The sequence below is a fragment of the Marmota marmota genome, unplaced genomic scaffold (genome assembly GCF_001458135.2).
Source record: "Marmota marmota marmota unplaced genomic scaffold, marMar, whole genome shotgun sequence".
NCBI lineage: Eukaryota > Metazoa > Chordata > Mammalia > Rodentia > Sciuridae > Marmota > Marmota marmota.
This window is the reverse complement of record NW_025999900.1, coordinates 56,818,925-56,835,371: the sequence shown is the minus strand read 5'-3', so window position 1 is coordinate 56,835,371 and position 16,447 is coordinate 56,818,925. Positions and strand designations below refer to the sequence as shown.

The 16,447-nt window shown below is 46.5% G+C and overlaps 1 protein-coding gene and 1 long non-coding RNA gene across 5 annotated transcripts in view; one reads left to right on the top strand and one right to left on the bottom strand.

The window, feature by feature from the left end:
- Nucleotides 1–9,210, top strand: part of Fbln5 (fibulin 5) — a 73,905-nt gene extending 64,695 nt beyond the window's left edge. For all 4 annotated transcript variants that reach the window (XM_048799212.1, XM_015494841.2, XM_048799211.1 and 1 more), the window contains exons 10-11: nt 1,114–1,309; nt 8,233–9,210. In XM_048799212.1, coding sequence (XP_048655169.1) covers nt 1,114–1,309; nt 8,233–8,394 — 358 coding nt within the window. In that variant the 3' untranslated portion in view covers nt 8,395–9,210. The remainder of the gene's footprint in view (nt 1–1,113; nt 1,310–8,232) is intronic.
- Nucleotides 9,211–11,925: 2,715 nt separating this feature from the next.
- LOC107145663 lies at nt 11,926–15,088 on the bottom strand. Its single transcript, XR_001503938.2, has 3 exons — nt 14,661–15,088; nt 12,838–12,972; nt 11,926–12,322 (listed from the first exon to the last, which is right to left on the bottom strand). It is a non-coding gene; the product is annotated as an uncharacterized LOC107145663 (long non-coding RNA).
- Between the last annotated feature and the right edge of the window lie 1,359 nt (nt 15,089–16,447).

Sequence of the window (16,447 nt, the reverse complement as noted above, 5' to 3'; positions counted from 1 at the left end):
GAGCCGGGAGGGTGAGTCCACATTAGCTAAACAGAGTGGAAGAGCAGAGGGAATAGCATGTGCTAGGGCTGCAGGGCAAGAGCCACCTCTGTGCCTACTGGGATGGGAAAGGTCCAAGTCACTGCAGCCCAGTGAGTCCTGTAGACAGTGGCCCTAGAGGAGATCAGAAGAATGGCAGAAGCTGGACCCTATGGAGTCACAGAGGCTAAATGGGTGTTTAGTGGCAATGGAAGACCTAATCTGATTTATGATTGACAAAGGGCACCTGTTAAAAGGCCATCACAGAGGCACAGGTGAGACAGGGAGAGCACTTGCCTAGCACGTGTGAGGCACTGGGTTCATTCCTCAGCACTGCATTAAAAATAAATTAAATAAAGGTATTGTGTCCATCAACAACTAAAAAATTTTAAAAAAAGAATGAGGTGAGAGATGGAAGAGGGGAGCTAAGGGGTTAATCAAGGGGTGTCTATATACCTTTGTTAATAAAAGTCACTAATTTTATATTAGGACATATTACTACTAGTGTTTTTAATTAGTCACTTTGTATTCGAGATATTTATGTTTATGATTTGTTTCTTTTATTAGAAGGTAAACTACTTGAGGTCAAAATCTTATTTATCATTGGATTTCCAAAGTCTAATATCATGTATTGAAAATAGTTAAGTTCTGAGGTCTTGTTTATCGAGTGACAAGATCCAATTGTATTCCACATGGACTGGTCCTAGTGCAGTGGAGTGTGAAAGGACCCTTGACACCTGTCAATCCAACATCATCTGCAGCTTTAAAATGTATTAATGAGCATCTCGGCTGGGAGGTAAAGGACTCCGTGACCATCAGATGGTTCTCAGAACCATCCCGCGTTCTGAGAACCAGAGAGCTAATTTATATCCCATAATAGTCAGACTATCCGATGGCCAGAGCTGCTATTCTCAAGGAACCAGAGCACAGCTACATGCTGGAGCAGCCTTAGACTAGAGCCAGGGGTAGAGACATTATCCAGTTCCGCCATTTAGTGGTAAAAAACACGGTGGCTTCATTTTCAGTGTCCTCAGTAGACACAACCAGCACCTGGAAAGGATTCATCCAGTTCTCACACGTTTCTCTTCCCTGCAGCCGCTGTATGTGTCCTGCTGAGAATCCTGGCTGCAGAGACCAGCCCTTTACCATCTTGTTCCGAGACATGGATGTGGTGTCAGGACGCTCCGTTCCTGCTGACATCTTCCAGATGCAAGCAACGACCCGCTACCCTGGGGCCTATTATATTTTCCAGATCAAGTCTGGGAATGAAGGTCGAGAATTCTATATGCGGGTAAGAGGGAGTGGTGAGCGGCAGTCACCATCTTTAGCAATGGCCTTGTGTTGTCTAGCCTAGCGGTGTATTTCATGGGAACAGGTAAGAGTGCGGCTAGAAGGGACGGGTGTGAAGAGGGTAGTGGAACTCAGGAGTGCAAGCTCCTGTTTCCACCACTTTCTACCTGGCCTTGAGAAAGATGATCTCTTCCATGAGCCCTACGGTCCTTGTCCGTGAACCAAGAAGTTGACCAAGATGCAATCTTAGTCTCTTTTCTCCTAAAATTCTGCAGGAGAGACAGTCATACCTCCATTTCTCCACCCACCCATTTGACAAATATTTCTTAAGTACCTTCTATGTACTTCTAGAGACTGAGGACATCAGTCTAAAGGATGTTTATTTTTTTATAAATTGCATCTGTGCAACACCATACCATTTATATTGTTGAGCTTTGTCTCCCATGACCCCTGCAGTGATTGTGCTTCTTTAGAGATACCTAGTTAAATGTTTGTCATTTTTTTGGTGTGAATTTGGGTACTTGTCCAAAAAGCAGATTCCACAGCTTCCCCTCCAGAGGATCTGTTTCAGAAGATAGTAAGAGATACCCCATGTATTCGTTTCCAATGGCTACTGTAACAAATTGCCACAACCTGGTGTTTTAAGACAATGGAAATTTATGGTCTCAGAGTTTTGGAAGCCAAATGTCTGAAGTCCATTTTACTGAGCTGAAATCGAGGAGTTGGCAGGACTTTGCTCCCTCTGGAAGCACCAAAGGAGAACCCATTTCTTCCTCTTCTGCACTTAGCAAATCTCCATCTGCTGCCCTCTTATAGGAACACTTATGATTGGATTTAGGGCCCATCCAGATAATCCAGGATAATCTCCCTGTGTTCTGATCCTTAATAACATCTGCAAAGTCTCTTTTTCCTTGTAAGAAAACATTTATCATTTCCAAGAATCAAGACCTGACTATCTGGAGGCCATGATTCAGCCCACCACACCCAGGAGTATTTCTAGCAGATTCTAACTATATATTGTCCTCCAGGGTCACTGGGGGGAGTTCCACACAGAAGGCCCATGGAAGTTCACCCATTTGCACCAGAGACCAACCCAGGGGCCTATAAAAGAATCACATCTCTGACCTCAAAGCCTCTTCTCCCCACCCCTGGCAGTAGCTTTCTATCTTTACTTCTGGAAGTTCAATGGCAGTGGAAAGAACAGATTAGAAAAGGCCCCAAGGATGGAGGATCCTCATAAACATACCTTTAGTAAGACCCAGACAGAGCCAGGTCATGTGTGAGTAGGTGACCCATGGAGCTGGGATAGACCTGGCTCTGTAGACCAAAATAGCAGTCAGGGGCTCTGGAAGAAGTTGGAATGGTGAGGGTAAAGGACCTTCTAGAAGATGAAGAAGGTGGCACTGAGTGTATGTCTGCCCTTTCCCCAAGCCCATAAGCACTTGTGGAAACACTGTGGAGCCTCTGGACTGGCCGTTGTCTTGAGGTGAGCCCAGCCCACCTCCAGCCTTTCCCCATCAGCCTCTTTCATCCGGACAGACACAGCAGGTCCCAATCATAGGATGAAAAGATGCCCCCATTAGAGATTTAAAATACCCTCACTGGTACCTCCTGCGTAAGGTTGCCCCAACCCTGAGCAGGGCAGGAGATGTGCAGAGGAGGCCTTGTCTAGGCAAGATGGCACTCACCCAGACACCATCCAGTAGAATCCCCCTGGACCCAAATAGTCCCTGCGGTGACTGACTTGAGAGGGGTGCCAGTGATGGGGGAAAGAGACTGTCCTATAGCTGAGGTGGACAGAGGAAAATCCCCTTCCTGGAAACTTCCTCCAGTGCCCAGAGTGTCACAGCAGCGGGGGAACCCTGGAAGCTCAGAGCTTGGATCTGGGCATGGCTTGTGTGCTCTGTGAGAATGCTGAGAAGGGCCCTATCGCTTTAGTATTTATTTATACAGGAGACATATGAGGATGGGCTGGTGATATAGCTCAGTTGGTAGAGTGCTTGCCTTGCATCCGCAAAGCCCTGGGTTCAATTCCCAGCACCACAAAAAAAAAAAAAAAAAGAAGACATGTGAGGAGACAAGGAGGGGACAAAGGGACATGGGCCTGCCACATCCTATGGATGGGGGAGGTGGCTCCTGGCCTGAAAGTTCCCAAGATTATTCCTGGGAAGAGAAAAGAGGCATAGGGTGGGGCCCTGGGAAGTCATGGGGCATGGGAGCAGGAAGAGAGAAATTGGCCAGGTAAGGCTGGCCTTCCAAGGGTCCAGGCTGTCCCAAGCTGCAGGACCCTCCAGGAGGCCACTCAAGCATTTACTGTGAACTCCGAGGCCAGGCTGACCCACTGTGCTCTGTGTTCTCCCATTTATCCCAACCATGGTTACCTAACCTGTCTGGGTCTCAATTTCCTCATCTGGAGAGAGATCATAATGATATTTACCTTAGGATTAGATGAGGTCACCCACTTTGCGCAGTGCCTGGAACGCAGGATGACTTTCGTCAAATAAGTGGCAGGGGTAAAAAGGCCAGAACTTCCTCCTCCTCTCCCCGCTGCCTCGAGCCTGAGCACTCCTGGGTGAGTCTCAGCTCGCTCCTCCAGGATTCACAGGCACAGTCACCGCAGGATTGTCCCTTCTCTCTTGTCAAAGGTCACTGCTGGTTTAGGTGGAAATTCCGGCCTCCCACCTCCCGTCTAGTGTACAGTTTCTCCCTGCCACTGGCTCAGAGCAGGGGCAAGTATGGTTGGTCTCTGTACAGCCTTCCTCTTTTCCTCCCAGCAAGGACAGCGTGGATTCTGGTTCCTTCAGGGTTAGGGGGCAGGGTGCTGGGAGAAGAGGCAAGGTCAGGAGGGCCAGGGTCAACTTGATTATTGTCATTGCATCCAGACACCCAAATGCTCTTGCTTTCACAGGATGGATGGCCTTGTGAGTTTTTTGGAGGTTTGCCTAAGGATGTCACAGTGACCAGTTCATGAAGTGGGCACCAGGACCTCTGGTTGACCACTTGCCACCCCAGGCCTCTCAGCTCCCCTCTCTGGCACTGTGTCCCACACAGATTTTCCTTGGTAGAGGTGATGGAGTGTCAGTGTACCCTGGTGGGCAACATTTATACATGGCCTTTATGTTTCTCTCTAGAATGTGGTATATTTTAATCTGCTCTTCTAGCTTTGAGCTCTCAGCAGATAACAAGAAAAAGTCTATAGCAACAATAGAAAACAATCAACAAATATTAGATACTATTGTGTAGATGCTGTTGTTACCAGCACTACTACTGTTGTGCCTGTCGTTAGGAGGTTGGGAGCTCCTGGGCTCTGGACAGGTTGGGCATGCTACCCAGGGTATGGGGGGCATCACGTGGCAGGTTGGGCTGGTTAGCCATTCAGGGCCTGTCACCCTGAGATTCATTCTAAGTGCTCAAGAGGAACATCATGTCACCCAGCAGGCAAACCACAAAGCCCCCCACCTGCTTGCACACACACATCCACTTGCAAACACGTGTGCACACACAAGCATACACATGCACATGCATATCCCACACACCCTTTTCAGAAGCCCTGTTGGCACTCTGTCTCACACTGAGCTCTGGGCAGAGGATTGATGATTGGCTTTCACCAGGTGACTTGGGGACATGATTAGGGCCAGGAGAAGGAGCATAATCATGGGATTCAGACTGCGCCAAGTGTGTTTACATCGTGACACACCTGGATCAGGTGGCAGGGCCAAAGGAAGCTGACTTGCTGCCCAACTGCCTGCCACGTGTTGGACAATGCCATCCTGCAAGTTGATTCTGAGCACACCTGACTGTGTGCAGGGCAGCCAGGAAGACAGGTGTCAGGTGGGCTGTCCGAAGCTTACCCCCATCCCAGACACCTCCGCCAGCGTCCGCTTGTTCACATGCATATGTCTATCACTGTCATTTATTTGGCACCACTATGAAGAGTTTAGTTAGAAACAAACAGAATGTGGGGCACACACAATGCAAAGGGGTGATTCGCAAATCAAGTAAGTGCCATGGGCTGCTGAGGAAAAGCAGGGGCACTGAGACCTTATCGTAGAGCTTAGCCATGAGGAGCCTGGCTTTGGAATCAAGATACTCTAGTACCATGCACTATTTTTGTGACCTTATGCTGTTCTTAACTTACTTACTTATTACATACTCACAGGGAATAAGTAAGAAATGTGTAAAAGCTTGCACCAAATGCCTGGCATCGTGTCAGCATCATTTTGAACCATTGACCTCCAAGGCCACCAGTGATCTGGGAGGGTCTTGAGGAAGTCCTGTTTCATTAATGGCCACACTCTGCCCTAAGGTGACCATCCTCAGCTCTCTGACAGGTGCTTGCTTATGGGCAAGCCGTTCCCAGGGTGCTATAGCTGTGACCCAGGCAGAGATTGGGCTCACTGACCTGCCTCTAAGGTTCCTTCCAAGTGGGAGAGTCTAGGATTCTTTCCCTCTCTGGAGACATTTACCGGGAAAGCCCAAAGGAACAACTTGCAAGTTTCCATGTTCTCTGTCTGCCTTTCCGGACCTTTGTCTCTGCCAGTCACCCTCCAGAGAGCTGCCCAGGGTCCTCAGCCCTTGGCCTTTGTTCATGCAAACAGTGAAAGCTGGCGAGATGTTTGTGTATATAAATGCCTCGGGCATTTCCCTGTGTGGCTGTACCCTCTAGTCCTAACTAGCCCAGGGCGCTGAGGTGTTGCAAGGACGGACAAGGAAGTCCAAGGGATCTTCTTCTCAAGAGGCTGCTAATTACGTGAACACTGACGGGAACACAGAACGTCAATGCCAAGAGGAAATTGCATGGTCGCACAGCTGCTGTCTCCCAGCGGACAGGGAGGCCCCAGGACCTGGCCTGCACCTGTCAGCCAGCCCTGCCCTTGTTATTACCTGCGGCAGCCCTTGAGGGATGTTCAGAACTTTATGGGGAGCCCTCCCTTTACAGAGACAGAAAACAAAATGCCTGGTGTGGCTTTACACAAGCCAAGGTGATTGATTTACAGATCCTGCTGCTTTCGTTTTCTGGGCTCAGGACTGGATTCTGCAGCTCCTGGGAAGTGACTGCCCAGTCTGTCCCTGTTCTCTCTCACGCTATTTCCTCTACAGATGCCCTACATCTGTTCAGTACACTGACCCTGAGCATCTCTCATTTAGGGCAGTGCTGGGGGGGAAGAAGTAAAACGCACAGTCTCTTCTGATAAGGGGAAAATGGCTGAGGTTTAGGTCAAACAGCAAAACCTCAGCTCTGCTCCCGACTAGCTGGATGACCCTAGGCAATTACTGAAACTCACTGGACCCCAGTTTGCTTATTTTCAAATTAGGGAAGTAATGAGACACACCTTTAGAACAGACCCTAGACAAGGGCAGCCAACGTCCCAGCTAGATCCCATGCTTTAGGTCAGCACTTTAAAGATTGTTAATGTCCACACAAATCAGTTGGGGATTATGTTAAGCTACTGTTTCTGGCTCAGTAAATCTTAGGTGGAACCTGAGATTCTGCATTTCTAATACCCCTACCACCACCACCACCACCACACACACACACCAGTGAAACTAGTATAGCTGGTGCAGGGGCACACTTGGAATAGCAAGGCCTTTTAGGGATTTGATGAGGATAAAATAAACCCATGTATATAAAAGTAACTGGAAGAGTGCCTCAGACATGGTAGGTACTCAACTGACTTCAGTCCTCTCACCCTCCTTCCTTGAAAGTTCTAGAAAAGAAAAATTCCATGGAGGAGAAAAATTCACATGAAATTATTAGAATCTCAGTAATAGGCTCAGTAGTAGGCTCATGAAACTTCATGGTATCTAGATGTGAGCTCTTCACAAATTTCACTTTTCCAGTGCATTACCTAAAAGTATGCTGAGCTAGAAAGTCTTAGACTGGGCCCCTGGAACAGGTGTTAATTTTAAAAAGTATCTTAGGTGCTTTTGATCCCATTTGTTTGGAAATTATTGACCTGGTCTGTGCCCTCATTTTAGAATGAGTCCCAGAGAGATGAAGTGACGTCCCTAAGTCTTGCAGGAAGTTCAGTCAATGATTTGTTCATTCACTCAAGTGATAGCTCATGCCTTGGTATCTGCAAGGAGCTGGTTCCAGGACCCTCAGGATACCAAAATCCACTGATGTTCATCCTCCCGAATACTTTATTTTTAAAAAAATATTTATCTTTTAGTTGTAGTTGGACACAATACCTTTATTCTATTTATTTATTGTTATGTGGTGCTGAAGATCGAACCCAGGGCCTCACATGTACTAGGCGAGTGCTCTATCGCTGAGACTCAGCCCCAGCCCCATCCTCCCATATACTTTAAATCACACGTAGATGACTTATAATGTAGGATAGAATGCAAATGCTATGTAAGTAATCTCTATACTGTATTGTTTAGGGGAAAATGAGAAGGAAAAATATCTATACATGTTCAATACAGATGCAGAGAATTTTTTCTGAATACTCTTGGTCCGTGGTTGATTGAATCCAAGGATACAAACCTCCGTGGTTGATTGAATCCAAGGATACAAACCCACAGATACAGAAGACTGTGTTTTCTGAACACCTGCTGTGTTCAAGGCACATGTTGAGCTCTGAGGGGGTTCTCGGTGTCTAGCAGGGTTTAGACATCAGACATGGACCAAGGAGCTAGCGTGCACAAATACACTCAGTAACAAATGTCTCCATCTTATGCAGCTGGGGCACCAGACTTAGACTGGGGAATCAGGAAAACTCCTCTTAGGAAGTGACCTTTAGGTGAGATCTGAAGAGCCAGGTAGAGAATGGGCAAAGCTGGGGATAGGCATGGCACTGAGGTCATCAGGTTGTTGACGTGGGCAAGGGGGAAGCACCCTGCTTCAGGCTGCAGAGCCACTAGCTGGCCTTCTGCTTATATCATACCTTTTCTAACTAGTGTCCCCTGGTCTGTCTACAGCAAACGGGCCCCATCAGTGCCACCCTGGTGATGACACGCCCCATCAAAGGGCCCCGAGACATACAGCTGGACTTGGAGATGATCACTGTCAACACCGTCATCAACTTCAGAGGCAGCTCTGTGATCCGACTGCGGATTTATGTGTCACAGTACCCCTTCTGAGCCCAGGGCTGCAGCCTCTGACACTGCCTCTCACCAGCACCAAGGGACAGGGGAAGAGAGGAAACAGGAGAAAGAACGAGAGTGAGCAACGTTGCACCTTTCCTGCTGAACATTTCCCAGAGGAGTTGGCTCCCCGAGTCCTATTGCAGACCTGTCACTCAGAAGGACATCCCACCCCTCTTCCTATGATGCAGTTATTGAAACGCATTCTCATTGGCCCCCTGATGTGAGGTCATTGGTGATTCTTCAAGGCCTTCCGTTGATTTCCGTCTTTTTCAAAGAAACTAGATTAGGTTGGGGTCTGAGTCTATGTTCGAAGACTGTGAACAGCTTCTCTTCCCTCTTCCGTTCCTTCCTTCCTTCTCTTGCCTCATTGCTGCTTTGCCAAGGGCCTGAGAGAGCTTGTGGGGACGCTGGGTATAGCTAGTTTGCTTTTTGCATGTCCTGAGAAGGCTATGGAAACAAACCACAGCAGGATCTAAGGGCTTTTAAAGAGTCTATTTCAAAACCACGTCTGGTATTTTCAGCCATAAAAGAAGTTTTAGTTGTCCTTAAATTTGTATAACTGTTTAATTCTTTCTTGTTCATTTTGAGTATTTTTTTTTTTAATAAGAGGTAGAATTCCTACAAAAGACCTCAGACACATACTATGTTCTGTCTTCCCAATCCCGGCCTCCTGTCCACATCAGCCAGTGTTGTTTTTATTTTTCTGTTTTGTTTTGTTTTTAAGGACCCCTTAATCATGCTTTCTTTAGAATTTTGACCTAACTGGGTTAGAAGACAGAAGTCTCCAAAATGATTAAATATTTGAAGAGATCTGGTGTTTGGCTCATTTGATACTAAGGATTATTCAGCACTTGGGGTGGGTTCTGTTCTGTTTGTACCTATTTATTGTGTGCTGTGACTGGGGCAAGTTGACAGAAGGAGCCAGTGAAATGGGGGCTGTAGAGAAACTAGGAGCACGCATCAACCCGAGTCCTGTTTGTTGCAATTGAAAAACCACTGACGGTTGCTGTTATGTGGACTCTTTGGGGTACCCTTCCAAGACAGTAATGTACTCAAGTCACTTTAAACTAGTGGCCCTCAACCATGCTACAAAGAAGGATAATGGTGGAACTTTGAAGAAAAACCCAATTCCCTGTGACTCACCCCAGAGAATTTAATGTTGCTGGTCTTAGGTAAGGCACAGGCATCTGAAGTTTTTTAAACTCTAATGAATAGTCAGAGTTGAGAATGTATTGTTAGAACCGCTATAAAGTAAAGTGGACAAATGTGGCCCAGGTCCCAGCCACCATCTCTCAGCATCTTTGCAGTTCCTGTAGGATTCATCACGCTTCCCGCGACCAGGGACTCTGGATTTCCCTCAAGCCTTGGAACCCCAGGGCCAGGGCAAAGAGCATCAATAGCAACAGGCACAGGTTGGATAACAGGTTGGGGCAACTGTCTTCATGGCCCATCCCAGGAATGGACTGGAGGCTCCTTGGTAGCCAAGGCTGAGTCTGGATGCTGCCATCCTATGGGTTGGCAGTGTATTCATTACAGGCCTCCACAGTGCCAGAAGCTGAGCTCCAGACCCAGGGCTAGTAGGCAATTCAGGAGTCCATCCCTTAGTCATCAAGTGCTTCAGTGAGGGGAGACAGCAGGTTCAGCTCCTCACAGCAGCTCAGCAGCTGCAGGCCCGCCTTCCTCACCCAGAGTGTGTCCCCCCCACCCCCACCACACACCTAACCTCACTTATGGCTCTGGTTGTTTTTTTTTTTTTTTTTAAGCACACCTAAACCTGCCTGTGGTGCTGCTCCAGTCAGGCTCAGCCTAAGGTGATGCTAACAGTAATACTCACACAGATGGTGCCCAAGTTTAGAAGCTTGGAGAAAAGGGACAAATTTCTTTAGACTTTCCAGCACATGGCCTCAGTTGGGCTCTCTGCAGGGCAAAGGCCGGACGGAAGGCACTACTAGCTGGCTGGGGGCACCCCTGTGTGGGGAGACTGAGGTGTTAGCTGGGGTGGAGATGCAGAGGCTTCTGGGAGCTCTGCAGCCAGAGAGCATCTCCACGTGGCCCAGGGGTTGGTTCCTGTCCCTTCTGACAAAGAAGGCCAGAAAGATTTGTCTTGGTGGTTTGAGGAACCCATTGGTTTCTGAGGTGCCACATTTGGAACCAGACCCATGTCCCTAGGGCTTGCATTTTTACTCGTTAACATTCAAATGTGGCTTCTTACTTCTAAGAAAAAGGACACAGAGAGCCTTCCTGAAGCAGGCTTGGAAGGCTTCTTGGACCTCAGATTGCTCTTTCAAAACACCAGCGGGTGAGTTCAGTGTAAATGAATCAGAAGCTTGTGGGATCAATTTACCTTAAAATACACTTGGGCCTAAAAATTAAGGAAGAACAGCCTGGGGCAAAGTGTGTACTGTGAGCCCAAACCCCAAACATTCAGGAAACAGTTCCAGAGGCTCCCAGAACCCAAAATGCTATTCCCTTTCACCCACCCCTTGAGGTGGGTCAGATGTGATTTTTTTTTTTTTTTTTTTTGCAAGATTGTAGATTGCTGCTCTGACTCCTACGCTTTAAACTAGTGGGCTGGCTATTTCCAGGACCTGTAGATATCTGGACTACCCGTGCCTGTCGCTTGTCAGTGTTGCCCTACCCAGGAGCTGAGCCAGACCTTGTCAAGAGAAACCTGGTCTGTTATGTTCCATCAGGGCCTGAAGGATGTTGGGGCCTGTTGCGGAAGGAGCTCTGGATTAAAAACTGGGACACCTGCAAAAGTCCTTGTGTTACCACCTAATCTTCTGAGTTCCACATGGATGAGAACTTCCATTCACTCGCTTCTGATTCTAAAAAGTTTTGTGATTCCTTGAAATGTACTTGAGGGATAACAGCCAGCATTTCCATTAAACCACAATTTTAGAGTTTCAGAGCCATGTGCCAATCATAACACTTTCTAATTGGTGCAAAATCCACCTACCTGTTGCCTCTCAGACTTGGGTAATGCACTTAGAAATTTTCTTAGGTAACAGTCTTGGCCCTTGGGTGTTGTTTGTCCAGATGGTGAAAAATTTAAATAGGTCCAATTACTTCATTTTCAGTGGTTTGAATATACTTTGTAGCCTGAGTGTTAACTGTAATGTGCACAAATTGTTCAACCTGAGCCAAGAAGTTCACCCAGAGAGAGATGGCATGACAAAGGAGTGACTATTCTCTACTCCTCTCTTGCCAGATGAAATCCTGTTTGAAAAAAAAGTCTTTGTCTTAAGGGGCTAAGAGCTTTGGTTGAGAATCTTCAGTTGAGACATTGCTAGATTCAGAGAGGTGAACAAAGTCCACCAATAATAGCACATTTATCCAAAGGTTCATGCAGCATCCCAGAAAAACTGGAATACAACATATTTATTTTAGTTAATAGTGATCAAGACATAACCGTGTTATACAACCAAAATTTTCATGAATATTCTTAGACATATGTTGACATTTAGAGTAAGATACCTCCACTTAGAACTAGTAAATAAATTTAAAGGAAACACAAAACAAATATCAGGTTAAATTTTTCTTTATTTTTGGATATGGTTTGTACATAAGTCATTTTTTTAGGGGCAAAAAGTGAAACATTTAGTGAAGTTCTTCATTATTTTGCAGTTGGAGCTGGTGCTCATCAACTACAAACAAATATACAGATTGTTCCTGGTGTTGATATTTTTGTGCTCCAGTCCCTTAGTCCCTTTACTTAACAGATGGCTGATATCTTCATTAGAATCCCTGAGGGGAACTAAAAGATGAGGTTTTAAAAAAATAACCAAGAGGCTCCAGAGCAAAATGTGTAGAGGCAAGATTTGTTACTTTCTTGAGACGACAGCCTCCAGCGAGACTCTCCAACTTGCTAATTGTTCCGAATAATGAATGAATCTTAGCCAGCAGCCATCAGGAAAATGAACTATAAAAGTGAGATGATAAGTGTCAGAAGAAGAATTAAGATCTGTTGATGATATGTTAAGTTGCCACATTGGTATCTTTTCATAGAAGGGAATTACGTGTTAATGGGCAGTGGTCAGCAGCACTATTTTAAGAAATTTGGAATATTATTGACCAATATCCTAAAAATGAAGGCGGGCTAGATTGTACCCAGATGTGACCATCAAGATCACTATGATACCAATTTATTAAGATCAGATGAATTATCAATATTGGTTTAGAGCCAGAGAGCCACTGGATAGCTTGGTTCCACTTTTATTTGGGGAGAATTGCATTGGCTTCAACACAACTGCCGCGACACGCGACTAAATCATTCAGGGTCACTCCAGGTGCATTTGGATTGGCCTGAAATAATCACACACAGACAGAAAGTACCTTTTTCTTAGGGTCCAGTGATGGCTCCTCAGCCCCAGTTCCCACAAGGGAAGAAAGAGAGACAGACAAGAGAGGACACACGCCAGAAACCATCCTATTTACCAAGGGGAAGTCACTGGAGACAGTTCAACCCAAATGAGGCAAGGGGTCGGGTTTCAGGGGGTTGAGTCTAGGTTCGTGATGTCTTGTGGTCCGCAGATTGACTGACATCTTGGCAAGTCACACCCATCTCAGGTGCTGTGGGATCAAAGCAGTGAAAAGGACACGGATGTGTTCAGCCGAGACAGAGGAGCAACGGCAGTCCAGTCTGCACATGCGCTCAGAATGCTCACAGCTCACACACAGCCCATGGAGGGCCCACTACACAGAACCCTTTTCCTAATTCTTACTTTCCATGAATTTAATGTTGCAAAACTGGCTTATATCACACATAGCTACTGTGCTTCAAAATAGATGCCTTGAGGCCTCCGAGTTTTAATGTACAAACCATTAATAATTAAAAGGGAAGCATGGGTTGTTATTATCCTATTTGTGAATGTTCTCCATTCTCTGCTCTTACAATTTTTACCAAAAAAAAAAAAAAAAGTGGTGGTGGGGGCAAGCTACAGTATTTGCAAATATCTTAGCTCTTTACAGTGATGCTAATGTCATGCTTTTGTTTTGTCCTGTCTAGTTTTGTTCTAGTTCCCCCTTTAAAATGTCCTCATGGAGATTTCTGTCCCAAGGCTGGCGTTTCCACTTAGCATCTTCCCGGTCTTTCAAAGAAGCAATCCAATAGGCCGATAGCATGGCTTCAAGGGCAAAGGCATTAGCAAATCATAAGCTACTTCTTTCAGTAAAACCATTACCAAACGGGCTGGGGATGTGGCTCAAGCGCCACATGCGTGCGCCTGGCATGCGTGCGGCCCAGGTTCGATCCTCAGCACCACATGCAAACAAAGATGTTGTGTCCGCCGAAAACTAAAAAAAATAAGTAAATAAGTATTAAAATTCTCTCTCTCTTAAAAAAAAAATTGCAATCAAGGGGAACCTTCCAGCTCAGAATTCATGCATACTTGGGGAGAGCTAGACCCCCCACCTTGTTTCCTGCTTTTTCTTCCTGTTGGAACTTCAGAATGTATTATTTTTTAGGGCCTTCAGGACTATTTTTAAAAATTCCCTGACATCATTGTTAGAGGAGCAAAGCGCTCACAGGTGTAGGTACTTCAAGAATTTGGGGCCAGTAAAGTCACCAAAAAGGAGCCAGTCACCTCTCTAGGAGCAACTACAAGAACAGGGCAGTTCTCAGAGAGGACAGGAAGTCACTCGTTCCACAAATACTGAGCCTGTTCTTTACACTGAGTCCCTTCAGAGCTCTGCTTCTCTCTAGGGAAATGACCTCAAGAGTGTTCTAATTTTTTTTTTTTTACCAGATTTCCCTCAGCCCCATGCTCCTGCTTTTTTGGTCCTTCAACAAGCTGAGGGAGGCTGGGGCAAGAGAGAAGAGGATGGAGCGGGGGCTGGTTCCCTTCCCCGTGAGATTACGCAGGAAATCCAGCTTTACTTCTGAGTAAGGGCACAAAGGGGAGTCCTTCGCCCCCCTCCTTCCCTCCTCACATGTCTTCTTTCCTTTGGGCACCAACCCACCTCCCCAGATCCCACCTGATCTCCCTCCTGACGGTGGACAGAGGTAGTCAAGGGCAGGTCCTGTTTATCCAGAGCAAAGCTGGGTACAAGGGACAAAGTGCACAGCCTTTTCTCCTCTTCTCCCTCCAGCTCCTCCTTTCTTTTTCAAGCACATAGAACTAGTCCCCAGAACACCCCCTCCAGAGCAAGACCGTGGATTCTTTTCTCTTGTTCTCCTCCTGTTACCCCTGCTCAAAAGGGGAGACTCCTTATCCAACTGTGTGAATGTGGGTCTTCAAGAGCAGGTGGCCATTCCTCACCAGGGAGTGTTCCGTCTCTGCATCCCAGGGAGACCGCCTTCATCCCAACACCCCTGTCCAAGAGCCAAGGACTCTTTCCAGAAACGCATTCCTTTATCTTAGCAGCTTTGTCCCCAGTGCATGGTGCTGCCTGGTGGCTTGATGTGCTGCCTGGTGGCTTGATGTGGTCCCTGTATCTTCATGTAGAAGCTGGGAAAAACTGGAGTTCGTTAAATATAGACAGTGCACAGTTTCCAAAGGTCAGGTCTCTTTGCCAATAGCAAATAAGCTTTAACTTTCTTTGTGAAACATAGTCTGGCACTCTCCACAGATTACAGAATTATTCATCTAAAAGATTTCCAAATGCTAGCACATTCCAAATGCTAGTGATTTCACGGGCAGCAGATCAACCTGCGTCTCTGCAACCCTCTGAGTCCATTTTCTGCTGCTATCACAAAATGCCTAAGACTAATAGTTTATATGGAAGGAAGTTGATTTTGCCTTTTGGTTCTGGAGGTGGGGAAGCCCACGGACCAGGCCCCAGCATCGGGGTAGGGGCCTCATGCTATGTTATAACGTGGCAGAAAATCTGAAGGACAAGAAACACCTTGTCCTTTTCAAAAAAGATAAACACCAGGGCAGTCTTGCTTTATAACAACTCACTCTTGCAATAGCTAACCCACTCCTGCGGGAATCCATACCCTGAGAACCATGTTCATCTCTTTATGAAGGCAAAGTCTCCATTAACAGAACGCCTTGGACAGCTCATGGCTTTTTTACACTGTTACTCTTGGGACCAAATTCCATGAGTTTAGGAGCAAACTATATCCAAACCATACCAACCATCTCCACCCATACACCATTTTTTCACAGTGCAGTTGACATTTGGCTGTGACTTAAAGCATGACTTCCTCAAACATAGGAGTAAGGAAGGACACTTGGGAGACCAACATGGTTGGGAACCAAGGATACAGAGGTGCGTACGTGGCAGGGAGTGATGTTAGCGGAGGCCATATTATTTATGGCTCTATTCACCTAACCAAGTTTGAACTTTATCATGGAAGCCAGAATTTCACCAAAGACTAGTAAGGAGTGAAGGATTCAGGAGCCCAGGGACACACGGAGGAGAGCCGAAGACCTCAGGGAGGAGTTTTGCTAGTGAGGGAAGAAGAATTTTTTTTCTTTAAACTTTTTTCTTTCTTAATTTTCATTTTTTTGTTGAGCTAACACTTACATCTAAGTGTTACCTCAATTACACAGTTTGGACAAAGAAAAATAAAACTATGCTAAAGTCAAGATGACTGTAAGACCCCCAGTCCAGGGCATTCGATGATGGTCAGCAGTATGTACTGAAGGAGAGAGGCTGAGTTACACAGGAGTGGGGAAATGTGGAAGCCCTGGGCCTCAGGAGATGGCTGAGGGCAGAGGTCCAGGCTGCCCACCTCTGCATGCTTGGACATCTGGAGCCCTCTTACTGATCACCTGAGTGTTTTCTTCTACCTTTGGCTGTTTTCTGTGTGTGTGTGTGTGTGTGTGTGTATGTGTGTGTGTGTGTGGGGGGGGTCTAGGCTATCTTACTTTTTGTTGTCTGTTTAGTATGTGGGCCTGTTAAAGAGTGCCCAGGCTGTGGGAGGGACACAGAATGAGGCCGTCACAGTCAGTAGGACCTCTTCTTTGATCTACTAGACTGAACACACAAAAGCAGAGTTCCTTCCTCCCCTAGCAGCCAGTCTGTCCATCACTTCCTGAGTGAGTGACGTGGCTCCTGTCCCCAGTGATTGTGGTCACCACGTACCACACATGAGGAA